This window comes from Barbatula barbatula, assembly GCF_947034865.1.
Source record: "Barbatula barbatula genome assembly, chromosome: 2".
Taxonomy (NCBI): domain Eukaryota; kingdom Metazoa; phylum Chordata; class Actinopteri; order Cypriniformes; family Nemacheilidae; genus Barbatula; species Barbatula barbatula.
Window position 1 is genome coordinate 31025996 of NC_136767.1, and position 21809 is coordinate 31047804.

The 21809-nt window shown below is 37.7% G+C and overlaps 3 protein-coding genes across 3 annotated transcripts; all 3 read left to right on the forward strand.

Annotated features, from left to right (window-relative positions):
* Positions 1-1850: 1850 nt before the first annotated feature.
* tal2 (T-cell acute lymphocytic leukemia 2) lies at positions 1851-3054 on the forward strand. The gene is made up of 2 exons (XM_079475719.1): positions 1851-2177; positions 2291-3054. The coding sequence occupies exon 2, from the start codon at positions 2309-2311 to the stop codon at positions 2636-2638; it is 330 nt and encodes a 109-aa protein (XP_079331845.1). The 5' UTR covers positions 1851-2177; positions 2291-2308; the 3' UTR covers positions 2639-3054.
* A 3334-nt stretch (positions 3055-6388) lies between these two features.
* LOC306903318 (UDP-glucuronosyltransferase 2C1-like) lies at positions 6389-9576 on the forward strand (the record flags this gene model as incomplete). The annotated part of the gene is made up of 7 exons (XM_079472387.1): positions 6389-6466; positions 7834-7965; positions 8105-8192; positions 8275-8405; positions 8493-8496; positions 8594-8800; positions 9494-9576. 7 exons carry the CDS (start codon positions 6389-6391, stop codon positions 9574-9576), a joined length of 723 nt encoding a protein of 240 aa, XP_079328513.1.
* A 487-nt stretch (positions 9577-10063) lies between these two features.
* On the forward strand, positions 10064-18395 carry LOC306891100 (carbonic anhydrase 4-like). Its single transcript, XM_079451120.1, has 8 exons — positions 10064-10209; positions 13872-13916; positions 13992-14156; positions 14237-14382; positions 14876-14968; positions 15047-15113; positions 15287-15450; positions 16318-18395. The coding sequence occupies exons 1-8, from the start codon at positions 10149-10151 to the stop codon at positions 16495-16497; spliced, it is 921 nt and encodes a 306-aa protein (XP_079307246.1). The 5' UTR covers positions 10064-10148; the 3' UTR covers positions 16498-18395.
* The last annotated feature ends 3414 nt before the right edge of the window (positions 18396-21809 follow it).

A 21809-nucleotide genomic window follows, 5' to 3' on the forward strand; every position in this document is an offset into this window, starting at 1 on the left:
TCTTGAATAAGCTTTTGTTTTTGTATTTTTAGTTGTCTTCCTGCTTTTTAGTTTGTATATATATTTGTTGCAATTTTAAAATTTTGGTCATTTTATTATTTATTTATTTGTAATATTGATAAATAGGTTTATTTGATTTCAGTTCTTGTATTAGTTCAAATGTAATTTATTTCCACTTAAATCATTTAAGTGCTTTAATTTACTTACATTTATAGATATTATAGGTTTATGTCAATTTAGTTTGTTTACTTATTTGATTTGATATATTAACTTTAGATCACTTTAATAATTTGAGTGGTTTTAATCATTTTACATATTAATTGACTCATTTGTCCTTCCTGCAGGATCCAGTGTGATTGTGAGCTCAGGTAGAGAATATGTTGTGTGGGTTTGGAGCGAGTACAGGGGTCTTTCGCTGAAGTTTTTGGCAGCTCTGACAGGCGTCCGTGCAGGTGCAGGGTGTGTGGAGCAGTCGGCTCTGTATATGAATGGGGTGGTGAATTCAGTGGAGTCCTACGGAACCCCTCCGAGCTTCTCTGTCCTCTGCCCGACTCCTAATCCCTCCATAATCCCATTATGCAAATCCCTCGCAATTCTCAGAGAGACTTTTAACACAGCAGCGTGCATCTAAAATCAACACTCGACGGTTTGGAGGAGAACAGAAACAATGGCAGCAGCGAGATGGCAGCTTTTGATCTGCGGGCCGGATGGAAGTGCAAGAGGGAGGCGAGAAGAGAGCTCAGGGACTTCAGGGCCCCAAAGAATGTACTGATCCACAAGCTTGCCCCTGTCATAACCCAGTGTCATTTATACGAAGCCCCAGGACATACAAAACAAGATTACCATCATTCAGACAAAAGATATTATTACTCTGTCACAGTGAATATACGCAGTATTTTATTTTTTGTCCAATCAGAGGAAGAGCTTTCATTATGATGTCACTTCACTATTGGAGTTGCTGTCAAAGATCTGTTAGCAGGTGGGTGTCCAGCATCCCAACAAAAGAAACACATGGGCTTATTTAACAGCAGTGTGTCTGTTTATAAGAAATAAGTTTACTTTGAATGGTCCAGAAAAGTTGAGCATGCAGTCTTTGGGATGTAAATATATTTTAAATTAGCTTTGTTTTTATATTTGTCGTTTTCATAATTTTTTTCTTTTTTAGTTTGTATACATACTTGAAGCAATTTAGATTTTGTCATTTTATCATTTATTTATTTTTAATATTGACATATAGGTTTATTTTAGGCTCTTAATTTATTTCCACTTTTTAAGTGTTTATGTGTTTTAATTCACTTGTAGTACTTGTAGTTTTATTCATATTTATGTTCATATTAGCTTTTGTTGAGAAAAGCCTTTTTGTTTATATCATAGTTTTTATGTTAATTGTAGTAATATTTTGTAATTTAGCTACGCGTGTTTGTCATTTTATTTATTTGTTTGCTTATTTGTTTATTTTTAATATCGCTGCACAGTTTTTTATTTAAATTTCAGTTCAATTTCTAGTGTTCTTTGAATAATTATACATATGAATTAACTTAATTAATAGAGGTTTTATTATTTTATTTCAGAACATTCATTTGCAACATACACATACTTCATGCAATGTACAAAAAATGTACAGCTTAAGATATAGTGGAAATTTTAAATCTGAAATTTTGTATGACATTTCTTTTACCTTAACAGTAAAATATTTGCTTATAAAATATGTAAAATCAAAGCATAAACATTTTTCAATCGTTTAGACAAAAGCTTATAAATCTACTTTACCTTCTCTCACTTCACACAATAAGCAGTTTGTTTTACATTACAGTCTTTGTGTTTAATCCTCAAACGCTGTGAATGTAAACATGATGCATTATGTTAATCTATTTAAACGCATTAATAACAGATGTAAAATCATTCAGTATGTGCTCAACCCCCCAAACTCTCGTCCAACGACGTCACACAACAGCTCAACTATAAAGAAGAGAGACACAAGCCAAAGCCCAACCCACCCTCATATCCTCGCTCTCTCTCTTTTCTGTTGGGTGAAAAGCTGGATGTCAGAGAGCTGAGACTCGTTGGTTACCTACCAGCAAATATCTCACTGCGGTCTTTCAGAAACTGTTTTTTTATTTGCCAAGTTATCTTCCTGATGCGCCACCATTCATAGGTCTCAAAGGAACCGAAAAGAGGTAAGACACTTGTAACCCTTCTTAATGTGATTTCTTTTAAATGTATTTTTACTTTACCCAATGCTGTATCGCTCAGACATTGGTATCAATTCATGATCTCTGTATCTCCGCAGCATCAGCACCACAGCATCATGACCAGAAAGGTGTTCACCAACACTCGCGAGCGCTGGCGCCAGCACAATGTGAACACAGCCTTCGCCGAGCTGAGGAAGCTCATCCCCACTCACCCGCCCGAGAAGAAGCTGAGCAAGAACGAGATCCTGCGGCTGGCCATGCGCTACATCAACTTTCTGGTGACTCTGCTGGAGAAGCAGGGTGGAGAACCGTCGGCTCAGTCGCAAGCCGCTCTTCTCTCTCTGCTGGCGGGGAACATGCAGAACCTGCGCACAGAACGCAATTGGACCAGCGACACCGACCCGCCATCACCCGGATCCAGCTGCGACGGCTCTGAAGCGTGGTGATGAAGCTGAACTGAGGTGTGGACTTTATATTGATGGATTGTGACGTTTAACAGAAGAAAATGTGAATGTCATGTTACGGAGATGTAAAGGTCGAATGGATTCCAGGAGCTCTGAACGTTTATATTCACAATAACACGTTCCTTTTGTTTCATGTGGACACAGCTGATCTGTGTAAACTCAGAACTGAAAAAAGGCTGGCGTTATTTAATGATGCTTACTGTAAAAAACTGAAACCTACATCATTTTCGAGCTCATGCATTATGGATGCACTTTAAAAGCATCTCCACTAGTATTCATCTCATTTGATTTCTTGTCCGAATTTAACCCTGAAGAACGTTTTATTCCAAAAGGGAGTACAACCTCCTGGATCTGGAAATTCAATATGTTTGATTGTATTTATTTTGTATTTATACTGTAAATGGAGTGCATGTATTTATTGGAAATTTCTATCAGTTATTTTACTCCACAACACACTGCAAAAAATCTTACTCTGTTTTTTTGTTTGCTTTTCCAATGCAATTATATACACATCCCTAAAACCAAGATATAGTTAATATATATATATATATATAAGTTTTTATGTATTGCTTTCAGAGAAATCTCACAAAATGTGGATTTACGGTATGATGTTCTTGCTTAAAATTACAAATAGCTGTTGCAAGTGAGGTGGAAATAAAACACATTCTAATTCAAAAATCGTGTTTTATTATGATAAGCATAAACGTATGTTTATCTTCTGAATTCAAGTAAATATTTAAATTAAATGTAAAAAAGAGGAAACAAAGAGTAAGAGTTTTTTGCAGTGTACAAAACGTTTCGCCAAAGATTATTTTTGTGCATTTATTCTTCAGATTTGTAGAATGCTTTTTTTGGCAATCAAACTATTGTGTTATTAATACTTAAAAAAACATATTATTTATTGTGTTAATTTATTAGTCTTTTGATAATAAAAATGCTTTGAAAACTCAAAGACCTTCGGCAAATTTACTTACCCTCCATAACCAGTTTGTGTGTTTGTGTTGGTCTGTTCCGACTGGTGTGGTCAGATAAATGTCCACTGCTGAGGATGTTTAAGAGACGTGTGACCATAGCGATGACCCCTGTAAGTGTCCGAGACACATGAGAGAGGGAATTGTAAACACAGCTTAACATTTGGTCAAATGGCAGAGGTCAGAGAGTCAAAATCCACACTCGCCAGTGACCAATCAGGCGCACGGAAAGACGATGTGTGTATGTTTGTGTCATTTTCAAATCTCAATATAGGACACGACATCTGATATGTGACTGGTTTATATGAAGATGATGTAAGGAAAATGCATCAAATCATGTGGCTGTTTGAGACCGGGTTTACTTTGCATAAAGAAAACAAAGCCTTAATATTATGACCATAATATCACATTCATATTATTCTATGAATCGAGCACATCCCCACTCTCATTACTGTACTTCCTTATTAAATCCTAATTTTTTTTTTGTGTGGAAAAACCATATATTAGTATTAATGCACAGTGGTAAATAATTCATTAAGTTGAATTCTTATTTCAAGTAAAATGACGTCATGTAAACTACTCAACTGAGATGATTTACTATTCCCGTTCTGACCAGTCCAGCAAGGAGTCTACTGCGTTTAACCTAATGTGTAAAACATATTGATGTAGTTTATCTGTGTTAGGATCGTGAAAGCAGAAGAGAGGGTCTGTGCTTAAACAGCTGCTTAAAATCCTCTTTACTAATTAACATTAAACACAAACAAGGCAACGGTGTGATCCTAAAGCCAAACACAGAAAACCAAAGTGAACATTTAACGTATAACAGAATTTGAGCCGATTCAGAAAATACACAAACATGTCTTTGTGTCGGTTGTGGCACACAAGGATCCGCAAGTTTGTGCAAAACCGGATGAATCGTGTTATTCCCGCATAATCTGAGAATGTCGCAACATCCAAAAAGCGTCTCGTGTGCGTCAATGACAGCAAAGAAATCCAACCTCGTGAAGGAGTCACAAATCACATTTTGAAATATTTGTTTTTCCAAATCCTAAAAAAAAATGCCAGATTTGCACATTCAAACCTATAGACGCCATTAATACGTTCGATTTGTAATGTATAAATACTGCATTCGCACACAGCGACTTCCATCTTAAAGGCCGAGGTTGTTCGGATAAATACAGAATAAAAATACAGAATAACAAATAATAAACAAAATCTATTTCAGCTCCTCTATTGTGCTCCTCTCCATCCAAGTGTCCACCTCTCTTCCACAGTTCCACTCCAAGCATGCGGTTAATCTTCTATTGAGGGTGCTTTTCCTTATCGCCGCCTCACACTCTGCCTAAATCTGTTATCACAATAGAGCAGACCACGGGCCGACCCCCCCCTCGCACGCATTCACTCCTGCGCTCCGTTACCCTCCCCTGAATCGCTCTGAATGCAGAAGAGTCTCTGGTGCCAAACGATTAGCCCTGATCTCTTTATACGTCGAAACCAATTCACATGCTGCATGTTAAATTTTTCACCACTCCGTCTGAGGCCCGCCTCCCAAAACGGGCCCGGAGGGGTCATCAATCCTTATAGTTGCCCTCGACCAAATAAAGAAGGGGCGCGAGAGAGCGAGAGGGTAGAGAGCGTTATCTGTGCGAGACAGGAGAGGCCGGTTAGAGTGCAGGCAGGTGCGCCGCTGGCTGGATGGACGGCCATTGTTGTCTGGACACCAGCCCTCTTCTCTAGAGCACTTTTTTTATGGCACGCTGACAATCCGATGATCCGTAATCAGATTAGGCAAATCTATACTTCAAAAAGCAAAATGCTGTAACACTTACAGAGAAAGGAAGAAGGAAAGACATCTTGGTCTGAGTTTGAAGTCATTTCATGCATGGGGATCCAGTCCACCAACTATATGTGTCCTAGACCTTTTTTGATCTCTCACAAATCACATTGGGGTTAGATTCAACCCAGGGTGACCAGCCCAACGACACATAATTTTCGCCGATTGTCTCGCACTTCGCATATTGACAAGATGTCCCACTTTTTCAACAGTGTTGTCACATTAAGAAAACGACACACGCTTGTTTGTGCCATTGTTTATCCAACTACAGGGCTGTACCAAGAGCAGCAACCCGGTGCACACCAGGGTCCAATGAGCTCATACAAAAGCCCCAAAGGTTTAGCTTTTATCCAGTGGATGAGAAGACAGCAGTGAATTCGGTCATAGTTTTTTGAAGGTTGTGAGAGATCCACATTGGGAAGAATGTTGTGAAGGAGAATGAATGGGAAAGGGATTTAGTGCCCTTCTGAGAAGGAAAATGTTTTCATTCTGTTAGTCCCCCTAATTTGACCCCAAAATAATTAAACCAAATATACACGGACGCTCACTAATAAAGCAAACAAACATAAGGAATGGTGTAAGGTTTGATCAAATGTAATTGGTAAATATATGGTATTTTCTCAATGTTATAATCAAATAAATAAACAACCAAACTCTCCAAAAAAATTTGCGCTGCGCAGACAGACAGCGGAGTGTGTGTGTGAAAAAAACGAATATATGGCGAATATTTATATATATATATGGAGTGTGTGTGTGTGAAAAAACGAATATATATATATATATATAGGCGTCTGGATATTCGACGGGGACCCTGATTCACTGAGACCCCGAGTCCCTGCCAGAAGTAATAGCACTCATTACTGTACAAAATTATTTTGGGGTTATTGGTATGTGTTATTCTGAAAGAAAATCAATCTCAAGGTTGTGATGGACAGAGGACACAAAGTGATGGTGCTGATATACGTCGGAGGGATCCACTGCATCCCAGCCAAGCCATTACCCAAGGTGCATCTGTCCATTTTTGAGCTTCCCAGACTTCAGAGGGATGATCCCCAAAACACACCAAAAGCACCCTTTTATTACGTGTTTTAATAGAAATCAGAATGATCAACATTTATAACCGATTTCTTTTCAAAAGCTTTGCAGAAGGTCATGGGCTTGATCCCAGCATGCGCACATATATGGGAGCTTGCTGGGGTCACGCTTTCAATTATTATTAGGGTTGTCAAAGGATAAATCGCATACAGAATAAACGTCTGTGTTTACTTTAATATATGTCTGTGCACTGTGTATATTAATTGTGTATTTATAAACACATGCACAGACATGTAGATATTAAGAGTTATGTTCAGAGAAAATACTTCTTTCAGAAATCATGGATTGCAGTTCAATTAATATTAATAAATCAACATATGAAAGCCATAATTACTCAAAAAATACAGCTGACTAAGACAATAAAAACATAACATGTTTTTAACAATGCTCATTTTGGAGCCAAACTCTTAATATATTAAGGAATGTATTTATTTATATTTACCAAACATTTAAATAATATATGAACGATCTTTTATTTTACGGTTGGATATTTTTCTTTTAAAATGCATTCGTCTGTGTGTTTATGAATAGAAACATTGATAGGCACAGTACACAGATATATATTATGTAAACACAAACCTTTATTTTGGATGCGATTAATCTCGACTAATCGTTTGACAGCCCTAGTTATTATATAACCGTGCAAAATATATTTTAACAAAGGTTTGTACTGTGATGTCAATATGGACCTGCATTAAATAGGTATATACAGTATTGTATATTTTTATGGGTATGTGTTTATGATCGTTTTATTCTATGAACTAGTGACAATATTGGTCCAAATAAAACATTTTTTCCAAAACATTTATTGAATCAATTCACAAATAAGACTGAACTATTTAGCATCCATATAGCAACATCCCCATAAATATTGTTTATTTATTTGCAAAAAATAAAAAAAACAGAAAAGATGCAATGTTTTCACAACTTTTATGCGTCTTTGCATTCTCTCAGTCTTTCACATCAGTTTTGGGCGACTTTGTTATTCCCGAGGTTTCTTTTAAATTCAACAGACACTACTGCAATTGACACAATGCATGCTGAAATGATGAATAAATGTGAAGCTGGAGTGGCATCATATATATGTACTGTTTGCAGTGAATCCTTGTTTTACAAAAGAGCATCGTGCAATGTCACCTGTTCGTGTTTTGATGAGTGATAAAGTGAGCTTGTTGGACAACCATATAATGTTCTGGATAAATAACTTCAGACATGTATGACGTCAGTTTGAATACACAAGAATTGAGAAATGTTATAAATGTTATAAAAACGTGCAGGATATGGAGAAGTTTGTGCAGAGCTCAGGGGATGATGGGATAGTGATGCTCTCTCTGGGGTCCATGGTGAACAACATCGCTAAAGAGAGGAGCAACACAATCGCCTCTGCACCGGCACGGATACCCCAGAAGGTTCCTTCACATTCTACTTCATTTAATAGGATAAATATGTCACTCTTAAGTCCAGATGATCCATTATGATCACTTGTACACGTCAATTCTTATATCAGTCTGGTTGGGATTTGTTGTCATCTTTTGTGATGTTTTAAAGGTCTTATGGAGATACACTGGAGAGAAGCCAGACACACTCGGCACGGACACCAGAATCTATGACTGGATCCCTCAAAACGATCTGTTGGGTTTCTTTCAGATATTATTTCCTTTTTAAAATAAGTAATAAGCATCTTTTGAATCTGACCCGCACATTGTTTTTAAGTTCAGGTCATCCCAAAATCAAAGCGTTCATCACTCATGGAGGCACGAACGGCATTTATGAGGGCATATATCACGGTGTCCCGATGGCCGGCATCCCCTTGTTTCTTGACCAGCCAGACATGAAAGCCAAAGGAGCGGTTGTTGTCATGGACTTAAAAAAATGATGACTCAAGATCTGGAGGATGGACTTAACGCCATCATTAAAGATCACCTGTGTCTTACAGCACTGTAAAGAAAACTGAGAGCTAAATACCAGAATACCACGAAAAGTTTAATACTGAACGTTGTTTGATAAAATTAGTTTTGGTTTATGTATTTTTCACAGGTATAAAGATCAGAACCCATCATGACAGACCGATGAAGCCTCTGGATGAAGCAGATTTCTGGATCGAGTGTGTCATGCAGAATAAAGGTGCGAAACATCTGCCTGTTGAGGCTCATGATCTGACCTGGTATCAGTATGACTGTCTGGATGTGTTTGTTTTTCTCATCACTATTGTGAATGTGGTCTCCTACATCTTCTTTAAAGCGTGTAAGTGCATCAAAAACCGTTGCTGTTTTCGATCAAAGCGTAAAAGCAAGAAAGAGTGAAATGTATTTAGAAGATTTATTTATTTATTTGCACTTAACATTCACTTTGATACTATTTTATTTCATTTTATATACCATATATTTTATATATAGTTAAATATAGTTGTATTTGTATATTTTAAATATAGTCATATATACTGAACATGTATGTGCAACTGTATTGCTCTGAAATCTGCAAATATAAGATGAATAAAGTTGGCTGTTTCAACAAATATAAATTTAAACAAGTTAATGTCCAAACATTATGAAAGTTTTTGGAAATGGACTAAAAGTCCAGCAGAGGGCAGCAGATTGAATTGATGCTGTGATTTATTCAAATCATTTGCTGCCTTCAATTTCTAAGAAAAATAAAATGTCATTTAAACTTTTTCAACATGTTTTGGCCAGTGGTGAGTTAATAAAACTTGAAATCGAGTCGAAAAGAAAATAAGTTGAAATTGCAGAGACAGATGTTGTACAGATGTAATAGAATCATTGTTTTCATTGTGCTGTCTTTGCCTCATCCACCGCTAGGTGTCCCCAAAATACCGTCTTTTTTCTTTACATGCATTTATTTCAAATTCAACATGTCACTGAGGTTGTGGGGAAAAATGTGTCATTTAGTACCTTAACACGGTTAAATCTCTCTTTTTAGACAGGAATGAAACCCCGACCGTAAATCAGATTACAGAGGGAACTCTGAAAGGATCTTTAAAGGGACGCTTCAGCCCACATTGAAAACTCTTCCATCATTAATCCACCCGACACAACCTCAAGCCTGTATGACTTTTTTCTTCTGCGGTACACAAAAGAAGATATTTTGAAGAACGTATACAACCAAAAAAACATTGACCCCTCGGACTTCCACTGTTTGAACCACTGAGACCTTTCTCTAAATATTTTCTTTTGTGTTCCACTAAAGAAAGCCATATGAATCTTGAACGACAATATGTAAATGATGACAGAATTTTGTTTATATTTTGGAAAATATTGACAATTTCGATGCACTTCAGACCTGTCAAACCTTGAAAATGATCAGCCTCAAGCAAGGCTTGACTTTTTCAGGAATATGTTTAATAAAAGAGACGACAGACATGAATAATTCTGTCATTAACTCTATGGTTTATCATCGATACTGTGATTTAACTTTACAATGACGATGCTGTCCATATCAGTGTGTTTATAAGATGAATGTGTTGTGGGAGGAGTCATCGTGTTCATTGACAGATATATTAGAACAGAAGAGGAGATCAGACTCTCAGAGGGTCCCATTTACTTTCATTGCGGGAGTCACAGGACAGTCGGTCACAATGAAGAGTCTGATTTCACTTTATCTTCTGTCATTCATTCTGCATTCATCCGGCAGTGCAGGTGAGTGTGTTTGCATTCATTCTTTATGTATTCAGTTTATTGCAGCATTCCCAGAAAATGTCAAAGTTTTTGATGCTTTGGATGCAACAGATTATTCGTTCTTGTGCAAAACCCTGATTAGAAAATTGACTTTATACTTCACGAATCAAGGCAAGCGAATGACACATTAACAGATAAGATATGTTTAAAAGTCAGCAGTTATCGTTGACTGGTATTACTGTCATTTAAAGAAACCCACTTTGGTCTTAAAGTGCTTTTAATAGGCTAATAATAAAATTGACCAAATGTGTTTGTGCTCCAAATTCTGAGGGTGTGATTGTGTACTGAGCATTGACTGAGTCAGTCATCACTGTGTGATATTATACTTTTGATTATATAATTGTTTTTCCTATATAATTGATAATTGATTATATAACAGTGTTTTCCTGTTTTTGAACGATTCAATAACAATCACACGTCAAACAAAATAAGGACCACCACACTGTTTGCTTTACATTTGATTCGTGACTATTTAAAGAAATCTGCTAAATGACATGAAATCTCGTCGCAGGATACAATTCCATATAATGTCAGCTGATTTACACGTGCACATTCTCATACCCAAACATGCAGTTATATTGTGAATACCTTCACAGTCTGCTCGAGCGCAAAACACCCCAACAAGTCCCAGAGGCATAAATGCAAGCTGCGCAATGGGTCTGTTCGTCATCACGTTCTGGAGAATGAGCTGTTTTCTCCTCAAGGACAGTCAGATTGTGTCCCTTCTGTAGGACGGGCTCCAATAACTCAGAGTCGGTTGCCAGCTCACTGCAGTCGAGTGAAGACACAACGACACAGCATTCAGCATCACTCGCGTCACGGCCAGAACTGCACCTGTGCGCATAGTTCGAGTGTTTCTCTGGGTTTGTGCCGTTGTTTACCAAACTATCTTGATTTAATTAAATAATTGATATCATCACAACATATTTCGTGTAAAATTGGGATCGTCGCATCTAGCTGTCGATTGTCGGACTGTTGCTATGGTTACCACATCAGCGTAACGCATCCTCAATTTGCTGACAGATGGGAAACGCGCGCCCTGACCAGACTGGAAATAGTTATTGAAGTGAAACTGTATTGTTTTAGCACTGATCACCTTTTGTATTACATAACCTGCAGAGGTGAAGGTAACTTGAACTGGTTTGATTTAATACATTAACATTTAGTCATTTAGCAGAGGCTTTTATCCAAAGCGACTTACACGTGAGGTAAACAATAGAAGCAATTGGAACAACATTAGGACATCAAAAAGCACAAGTGAAGCAAAACCCGTCTCATGTCGCTTTTTTGAAGGTGAAGAAAAGAGATAGAAGTCAGAGCTGATCGGACAGGTGGTGACGAAAGAGACGTGTCAAATATATCCATTAACATCCCCTGACAGCAACTACTTAAAATCTTTACAAAGATAGCTGAGAAAAGTTAGTTTTGACAGTCGCAAAGTCATTTTGTCCAAATGTTTAAATACTATTGTCAATGAAATGTTGATTGTATCGTAATTGGCCAAGAGTTCCAAAACATAAAACCCACTTTTTAAATGTAGCTAGGCTAAGTGTGAGCTCTTTGTTTTAAGCAAAGTGACTTTATTCTTACTTCCATCATCGCTAGCAATTTCAATTAAGTCAATAAAATAAAATAAATGTGAGTAGAGGTGAAAAAAATCATTTTTGTGTAATTATAGGTGTGGGACATTTACAGTAGTTGTGTTGATATTCGACGAAACTGTTATTTGTGTAGATATAATTGTAGATATTCCATAGACACAGCTTGAGATTGTGTCCAACATGATGCATCGTTTTGCTTTTTTCTTTTTTAAAGCCTACACGATGCACAGTACGTTTCGTACGAGTTGTACGGTAGCCCAAACAGTCACATTGTGTAGTAATGTATCTTGTACAGTATATTTGTATGTAGCGAATGAAAGAGTTACGATGCAATGTCTGCTGACTGTGGTCTTCACATGTATTACTATCATCACATGTATGAGTCACATAACCACAACATATCACTGCTGGATTTTAGTTAAATCTTGTTTATTTTCTTTGCATTGTCTCCGCGGCTATTGTTCACTTTGTTTCTCGTGCCGCTCTCTAGATCAAAGAGGCGTTTGTTAATTCGTATCAACACATCGCAGGGAACAGACAGGTATTGTGCTCGCTCGGCGACTTAAATGACAGCTTACATTCATTAACAAATACTGTTTCACTTCAGTCTCAACTCGGTCTCCTACATTTACGTAAGAGAAAAACAGAGTGTAATTGTTGAAACACATGGACGTGTAAAATGAATGTAGATTGTAGAGGTCAAATAATCTGGATTTGAGAAATATTTGAGTTCATATTGAGAGCTTTAATAATATTGACTTTTGATGGCAGACGTGACAAATCTGAGCTCGGTTTGACACATTGTTGACATCTCTTCTCAAACAGAGACTTTTTCTCCTAAAATGAACAGATAGCAAGTTTCAATTTGTTCTCAGTTTGATCTCGTTGACGTCTATAAGGAAATGATTGAGATAATAAAGAGAGATGCCGTCGCATGAGTTTGATTATCACGTCCCCGCAGAAGGAAATCGAAAGACCTGGCCGTGGTGCCGTTCCACCAACATTCCACTTCCACAAGCAAGCCATCGACCTGTGGGACCAAACTCAGAAATAACAGAAAACACCCAACCTGACCCGTTTGTTTCAATGGCGTGTGTGTTTTTCATAAATATTTGATTTGTGAGATACGGTGGAAATATTTGTTCCGTCTCCGAGGCGGAGACACGCATTGTTAAATATTGATAAAATAAAGGAGGAGAGCGTGACCCCTGTGAGTCGTCTGCGAGCAGATAGACGGAGACTCGAACCCTCAGCTGTGTCTCTGCTCACTTAGCAAACAATAGAAAGTTGATTCCTGTGTATTGAAGTCATTTGAATGGTGGAGAATAACAACTAATAGATTTTAGATACGGGAACAATTCTTTGTGTGCGAGACACAAAACGCAACAACCAAACAATCGAAGACGATTTTCATTGACATTGTAGCAAAATGAGATGAAAATAAAATCGTGAGAAATACAAAAACATATTTGCGATTTCTAGCAGGTCAAGTGCCGTCCGTACAAACTCGACTTAACCCTGTTTACCCGTCAATGCCAGTTTGAGATGTATGAATGCTGACGACAAAACGAAAGGAGGAAAAATGACGTCATGAAGATCAAAGCGCGAAATGTCACATAAATATGATGCACTGCACACTTCACACACTTAAATCCAAATAATGTGGTACAGTATGTTGTGAATTAAATCGGTAGTCATGGCAGATATGAAAGTTTTCGGAAGGTTTGTTTATCTATTGTTGAGAAATATTGTAGTGTTAAACCGAAATGTTAAACGTTTCTGGGGACCAAGGAGAACAAAATACATGCTGGAAAATGTCTCTCTGGACATCCTGTGATACTTGGCTTGTAGTCAAATGTAAATAGAAGCAATAAAAGAAAATTCATAAAATGCCTTGTGACGCTTGACACATACAGCTTCACACGCCTTCAACTCCAAACTGATAGGAAGTAAAACATCTCTTGAAGAAAACGGACACGGAGAAATGAATGATAAAGCATATATCTGTTTGCTTGTGTTCAGATTGGTGCTATCAGACGCAAGTGAGCTGTGATGGACATTGTAAAGGTAAGTCAAACATCTCAACCTCTCAATACTGGATCCAGCCCCCATCCCAGCATCACATCCCCATGTTTCCTCAAGGTCCAGAGCGCTGGAGTGAAGTAAACGCTGATTGTGGAAAAGCCAGACAGTCTCCCATCAACATAGTGACGAAGAAAACCAAACTGGACGAGCGACTGACGCCTTTCAAGTTCACCGGCTACCAGAACGCATTCGAAAGCACCGTCAGGAACAACGGTCACTCCGGTAAGAGCACAGACTCAAGACCGGCAGAAGTTGAAGACGAAGAATGACAACATGATGTAATGTGTTCTTCTCAATCTCAGTTCAGGTGAATATACCCATCGCAGCCGCAGTATCGGGAGGAAATCTGGGAGACGCGTATAAAGCCGTTCAGTTTCACCTTCACTGGGGAACAGACGGAGGTCCGGGCTCTGAACACACCGTTGATGGAGAGCAGTATCCTATGGAGGTATGAACAACAACGTAACGCACGAAACACATTTGTTTCATGTGCATTTTGGAAAAAGAGAAACCAAACAGGAAAGCCTGATGAAAAAGCAATATAAGTCACTTACTAGTACTAGTTCGCCTGCGAAATTCTGCACTTATTTACAGAAATGAAAATGCCTCTGGTCATTTTAAACCTGTGTGCACAACACAAAAGAAGATATTTTCGTATAAACGTTGGTCCCCATTGACTTCCATTTGTTCGGACACAAAACCATTTCAAGTCAATGGAGACCAAGGGTTTTCTGTTACTTACATTTTTCTAAATATCTTCTTTTGTGTTTTTCAGAAGAAAGAAATTCACACAGGTTTGCAACGACCAAAAGAGACAAGAGCGTGTAAATTAAGACACAATTGTCATTATGAAGGCGAACTATTCCTTAAAAAAACACTTTATAGTGATTATGATGAATTCATGTTTTATTATTTCTTGAATGTATGAACTCTCTCTTCAGCTCCATATCGTTCATATAAAACAAAGATACAACAGGATACAAGATGCATCAAATGATCCATCCGGCATCGCCGTTTTGGGATTCTTCTACGAGGTTTGATATTCACACTCTTCAGCTTTGAACAAATATGAACAAATATGATAAAGAAATCTTTCCATTTCTTTCTGACAGGAGTCAAACACCCCGAACGAAAAGTACAACCAGTTCATTTATGCCCTGAGGAGCGTACAGAACACAAGTCCGTCCAAAACCTGATTACAGACAAAAGCTTTCTCTGATCACTTCAATGCAATGTTAACACAATTTTAACACGTCATTTCTTTATGTAAATGATTTCTTGTTAAAGAAATTCTTGTTGAGCTGTAAGCTGCGTAAACCATCTTTTCAGAGGAGATTGATTTTTCCGTGCAGATGGAAACGTGACGCTGCGTAAGATCTCACTCAACCAGTTCATTCTGCCGGAGGAAAATATGACCAACTATTACCGTTACGAAGGATCACTGACCACACCGGGATGTACGGAAGTTGTGGTCTGGACTTTCTTTGAAAATCCCATTCCTCTCGACAAAGAACAGGTACGACAAGAAGAAAGGTGCATAAAAGGTTCTTCACAGGGATGCCATAGAAGATCCATATTTGGTCTCTTTCTTACCTTTTTATAATCTGCGGAACTTTTTTTCAACCTTTTGTAAAACAGAAAGGTTCTCCGGATGTTAAAGGTTCTTTACGGAACCGTTTAGGCATCGTGAAGCACCTTCGTTGTTAAGTGTGCACTTCACGTTTTATTCATTTTGTTTATAAATATATGCAAAAATTGTTCAATGATGAGTTCCCATTCCAATAATAGTGTACCACTTTCAACTAACACGTTGAGTCTACTTTTTATGTACGTCGTACACTTACTTAACCCAGAAAAGTTACTTCACGTACTTCAAAAGAACATTTTTCATGCATAAAAATTCATATCTAAACATCTTAATATTAATACATAGTATACTAAATGTAAAAAAATGATACATGCAGAAAATTGTCACCGATGTTATGTGTACTTTAAGAAAACTAACCAGTATACTTGCGGCATAAAAATACTAAACTACTAGTTTACCGAGAGTATACTTCAGCGTGCCCTTTAATAAACTGAAAAACAAGTATTGAACTAGTAAACTAACAGTATACATGTTCACTTGTAACATCATAAAAATGTCACCGTAAACTAAATGTGCACTTAAAGTTTATCACTGTTACACATTAAGTATGCTTAAAAGTACACAATTATAGACTAAAAGTGGGCCAATTTACTCCCAAGTACTAGTAAAATAGTACACTGCTAATTCATTGATATTAGTATGCTTACTGGATAAAACATACATAAGCGTACTTACTACACGGTTATGTTCAGTATAACACATTTGTTGAATACTTCTTTGTTTTTTTTCAAACAGCTCCGAGCTTTTTCTTCCCTTAAATTCCACGACGGGAAACCAATGGTGGGAACATTTCGACCCGTACAGTCTCGTAACGGACGTACCGTTTATCGGTCGAGCGGTCCGGCGGTTCTGGCCAGCGCTGTGCTTCTCTTTGTCTCCATCACTACAACATGCGGCCTGTCCCATCTGAACTAAAGTGACCCGAGCCCAATGAACACAACGCGTTCTCAACAAAACAACGGGCCGACGTGAGAAAAGCAAACCTACAGAATGACAGCACATCACAAACAGCTGCCATCTGAAGAAAAGTGCAGCCTTGTCAGCAGAATACTACAGTAGTTAGTTTGTGCAGAAATGTGACGTTTAACTTGACGGTCGACCGCATGAGTAGAATGAAGAACAGACTCCTAACTATCAATAGAACAGGACTGAACCTCTGTGAAGAGCTGAGAAATAAATGCATGACCTTTCTCTCTCACACACACACATACACACAAACAGAGGCTATATTTATAACATGACACTTTTGATCCCGGTTTTTAGATATAACACACCGAGCAAAAGAACGCTTAGCATTTATCATCAACATCTCTGAGGCCAACAACACACTCACAACCTCATGTGAATCCTCGTGTCACGTTCACCTGAGCTTTCTTTAAAGTGACCAATCTCAGACCCCTTTAAGTGCACCAAAGGTGTAAACACTCCATCTTTTGCTTTCTGTGTGTAATCTCTATCTGTTCCTCTTTGGAGTTGAGTCTTTTTGAACCCTTTTTATGCGTTATTTACCTAAAAAATGTGGTCATCATTTCAAACAGGGATTTGCATCAAGTGAATCTGGAGTCTCCACAGGAACGGTCATATTTACAAAAACAGTCTCCGACGTGGAAAAGTGCTCCACGTGCACCGCGTCAGGGTCTGAGCAGACGTGTGCACTTTTGCTTGTCCGAGTGCTACAGGTTTTTGGAAATTTGAGCCATTCTTTCCGCTCGTATAGAATTTGGACGTTGACAGGTGCTTTGTCATATATTAATGACTTTATTTAGACACCCGTCATAAGGCTGAGATCTGAAACGGCCGCGCGCAATTTCAAGATCATCAATTCAAGATTGTGATTTATAGATTTCACATCTGATACACATGAATCACATCGTGAATCACACATACGCCCTTTGAGAAATTATCGTAAAATCAGATTTAGGATGGTTTCTATGCAACGTTTTACAAATGAGCCCCCCCGGTCCTGGGTGGTTGCCAGACCCATGTTGTGAAAGCACACATTTAGAAAGACAATCTAACAATGAAGATACATCTCTGATATGATAAACTTAAATATTAATACAAGAAAATGCAATGTTTGTAATATTGACAGTTTGTTTTCCAGATTTTGACACATTTACGATTTATTCGTCAACTACCCCCGTTTTAATTTTCGAGTAAATGGCAACAAACATTTTCATTCGAGTGTTAGAAAGTTCTTGTGAACCATTCTGAGACCCCTGAAACAAACCAAGAAAACATTCTGAATTCACTTCATAAAAAGGAATCAACCAGAACATAGATTTCATCATCCTCTGCATGTGACGTGCACCAGTCTGAAGAAAAACTGTGCATTTTGTCTGCGGGATCGCATGATACATGATATGACCTTAATACACAGAAAATGTGTAGGTCATTTGTGAGGACACATGATTAGTGTTTTTTAAGAATTTGAGGGTCTGATCTGCACTGAATGAATGAATCACAGATTGAAATCGTGTGTGCAAAAGCAGGGAAATGTGCAACATGTATTCTTCTTAAACACATTTGTTTATTTCTGCACATGCATGTATGTATATTTTCCATACGGCTGCTGTTTTTGTATTATTGCATGAAGGCATTGGAATTGATCTGATGTAAATGAAGCTCTTTCTTTTGACTGCAGTATTGTATCTTGAAATGCACATTGACCGCTTTAGTCTTCATGAACATGTTCCAGATGATCAGTCGTGAATGCACTGACGATATTACGGTTGCCAAATAAAATGTACCTAATGATGATGTATGTAGATGATAAATTTCAGTGTTACAATAAACTACTGATTTGCCTTTTTATATAACAGATTTGGCTCATTCACTTATCCTTCAGCTGGAAATAAATAAGCAATGCTAGAGAGAAAACTGGATGACGAACCGAGGGACATAATGTGTAACACGTGACATTAGGGCTGCTCGATTATGATAAAAATCATATTTGCGATTATTTTGGCCAATTTTGAGATCCAGATTATTTAACACGATTACTCATTAATCTTTAAAACAACATAGAAAATAGAAAAACTTGGCTTTTAACCTCTGAATTGAACTGAAACATTTATTTAAAGAAATAGCACTGCTGAACCGCTGTAAAGGAAAGCGTGCGCTGTGGATTTATACTACAAGAAAAGAGAGGATCCTTACAAAATGGCATGCGGTACAATAATCGTATACCTCGGTTATTTTGTCTTTGAAATTGAGCGAGGCCAAAATTTACGATTACGATTAATTTTCGATTAATTGCACATCCCTACATCACACTCATAAAAACACGTGTCTACTTTAAGCTCATTGACATGTAAGTGCAAGCAAATGCTTATTTTTCTGTGTAGTTCATGTAATAATTACCAGTAGTATACTTGTAAGTGTCTAGTTTTTAATACTACTTGGGACCAAATTAAGTAAGAGATAATGTACATGCAACCGGTTGTGATTGCAGAAATGAGCCCAGACAGTGTGCTCACCCCGAGGTTCTTGAATCACACTGAAGGGGCTTATTTCACGATAACAGACGGCTGTTTGTACATTATCCCTCTTATTATACGGCTACTTGCCACATGAAAAAGAACTGGACATAAAATGTGAATTTGAAATATCTTATTAGGTCATTTTTACCGAATGCAGACCTTCCGCTAGCAAAAGCAGTTTAGTTTCGGTTTTAATGTAAGAAACGACGTTCAAACATCACGAACGGTCAAATTAGTTGAATCATTTGTAACAATAATGTTATTAAAAGACATAATAATAATACATTTTGTGTAATATTAAATATTAAACCCTCTCAAGCATTCAAATGAGCAACTATATACTATACCAGTGGTTCTTGAACTTTGTTGTTGTAAAGCCCCCTCGTGCAAAGTGCATCACTCTGCGGCCCCCCAAATAAAGATGAATTTTAATTCAACCAAAAACATGTCCAGTTATACAACACTGGAACATCCATTCTTTTGGTTGGTGGTCTTATTTCTCTAATGTTCGATTGCATAAAATATATAATAAATTTATGTGATTTATAAAATACCACAAATTCTGTGGCCCCCTCTGGATTCATCTTGGGGCACCCCAGTCTGAGAACTTCTGTACTATACTATATAAAGCATATTTCTATTTCTAATTCAATTTTATGTATATAGTGCTTTTTACAATGTTGTATTGTATTGCATCTTTACAGGAAGAAAGACAGAAATGTTTAGTATTAAAATAACAAGCGGCCCAATTTTGCTCTTGGTTGTTGATGGAGATTGCCCATTGACTGAAAGTAATTTGCCCATTGTGCCAAAACAACAAATCCGTCTAACAGGGTTTGTCCTCATAAGATTGAAACGCAGCGTGCGGATGTGTGAAACCATTTAGTTCAATCACCCGTTTGTGAACCTGTTAACCTGAAATCCTTGGTATTGTTGTCTACAGGTATTAGATGCATACCGTACTCTGATACCTTCACATTCATCTCTCCACGAGCGCACAGTCTGTGAGACGATACGTATTCAGGTCAAAGGATTTCCCCGGCTGTGAATGTTAATATGTGTCGATCTCACATTCCTACAGAATCGTATCAACATCTAATCCTTTTCTAATTGACTCATACTCTGTGCTGATATGTGTATCTGTATGACAGTAAATGAGTGTGTAACCCTGACCTGACCTCTAAACTGCAGTTAGGTCATAACATACGGAATTCCTCAATGTAGGTGTGATCTTAAAGTGTTACCAGAAGTCTTTAACATACTATGAATAGTCAACCGTGTCAGAACTGCAGCTTAAGTTCTCTCTCTCATGCAGCGACAGACGGGAAATACCCAACTCACAAAATGATTCTTGTTTGTGTTTCTTGAAAGTCAATGTAAAGATTCTTATGAAAATTCTAGCAAAGTAAAACTTATTTCAATGAATTATCACTTCTATTTCATATCACAGGATTCATTGACGCTTGGGTTACAGTCTCACTTTCTGTCATGGTCTGTGAACCCCCGACGTATAAAACCCTTTTTTATGAATCAGGATTGTAATAAATTGATTCAGGTTAACAATTTCAGATCCAATCAAATTCTGTCTATTTCAGTTCTCTCTTTTTTGTTTTTGCTTTCTAATGTTGTAGCTCAACTGTGCTCACACAAACACAAGACTCTTAAGACATCCTATCGGAGTCCTTTACGTATTTCCCAGGATTCTCCCAAGGCACATCATTATCTCTCCTGAGATGTCTTCTTTTCTCCGTCCTCTAAACTCAAGTCAAAAGAGGTTTTGTCATGGGCTGAAAAGCAAAGTCAGCGAGAACTTCAGAACACAAAGGTTTGTGGTGAAACAGAGATGCTCTTTACGCTGTGAGGTCTCAGTGGATGAGACGGGATATATGACGGACAGCGAACACGTCCATTGACTCTTGTGTGTTTGATCACTTGAGCATGTCGATGTCAAACTCCGGGTCTGCAGGCCACCCCCTCAAACAAAGATAAACCATTCTTAAGAAAACCTCCTTAGAAAAACAAAAGACCCCATTCGTGTCGAGGTGAGAAAAAGGTGCTCTCTGGAAACGTGAAACTCACCAAATATGTGGAGAATTATTCATGGCGGTCGTGGGATCATCCTCATCTGGTTCCAAATCTTTTGTGTTCTACAGAAGAAGAAAAGTCAGAAAGGTTTAGAATTTTATTTCTAGCTTATTTTGTATACGTCATGAAGAAGATAATTTTAAAGAGCACATGTATAAAGCCACTTGAGTCGTTTAGATTACGTTGCTTTGGTTCCTGTATGAGTCAATAACAACAGATATCAAAACAGGTGAACCATTTCACGTAAAGAAGCAATGTGGAGATGTTAGCGTCACCTGGTGGTGAGGTTGTGAAATGCAACCAATGGCTCACTCGCCCCTCCCTTTCAAAGGGCAACGATGGCTGACACAGAACAAACATCTAGTCACGTTTCCGCTTCTTTTCTGAATGATATAACGATTAGCTCATTCTAAGATGATAAAAACATTAGGGTTCATTATGTAAGGTCAAACTACATTCACTTCTATTTCAGTTAATATGCTATAATGTCGTCATATACAGGCAGCGGAAAGAAAGGTTTCATACAGATCTGTGAGCAGAGCACTGAGTGATTCTCTCCAAGTTCTCTCCATGCATCTGATATGCTTGACATTGATAACACTTCTTTTCACATTTACATTTAGTCATTTAGCAGACGCTTTTATCCAAAGCGACTTACAA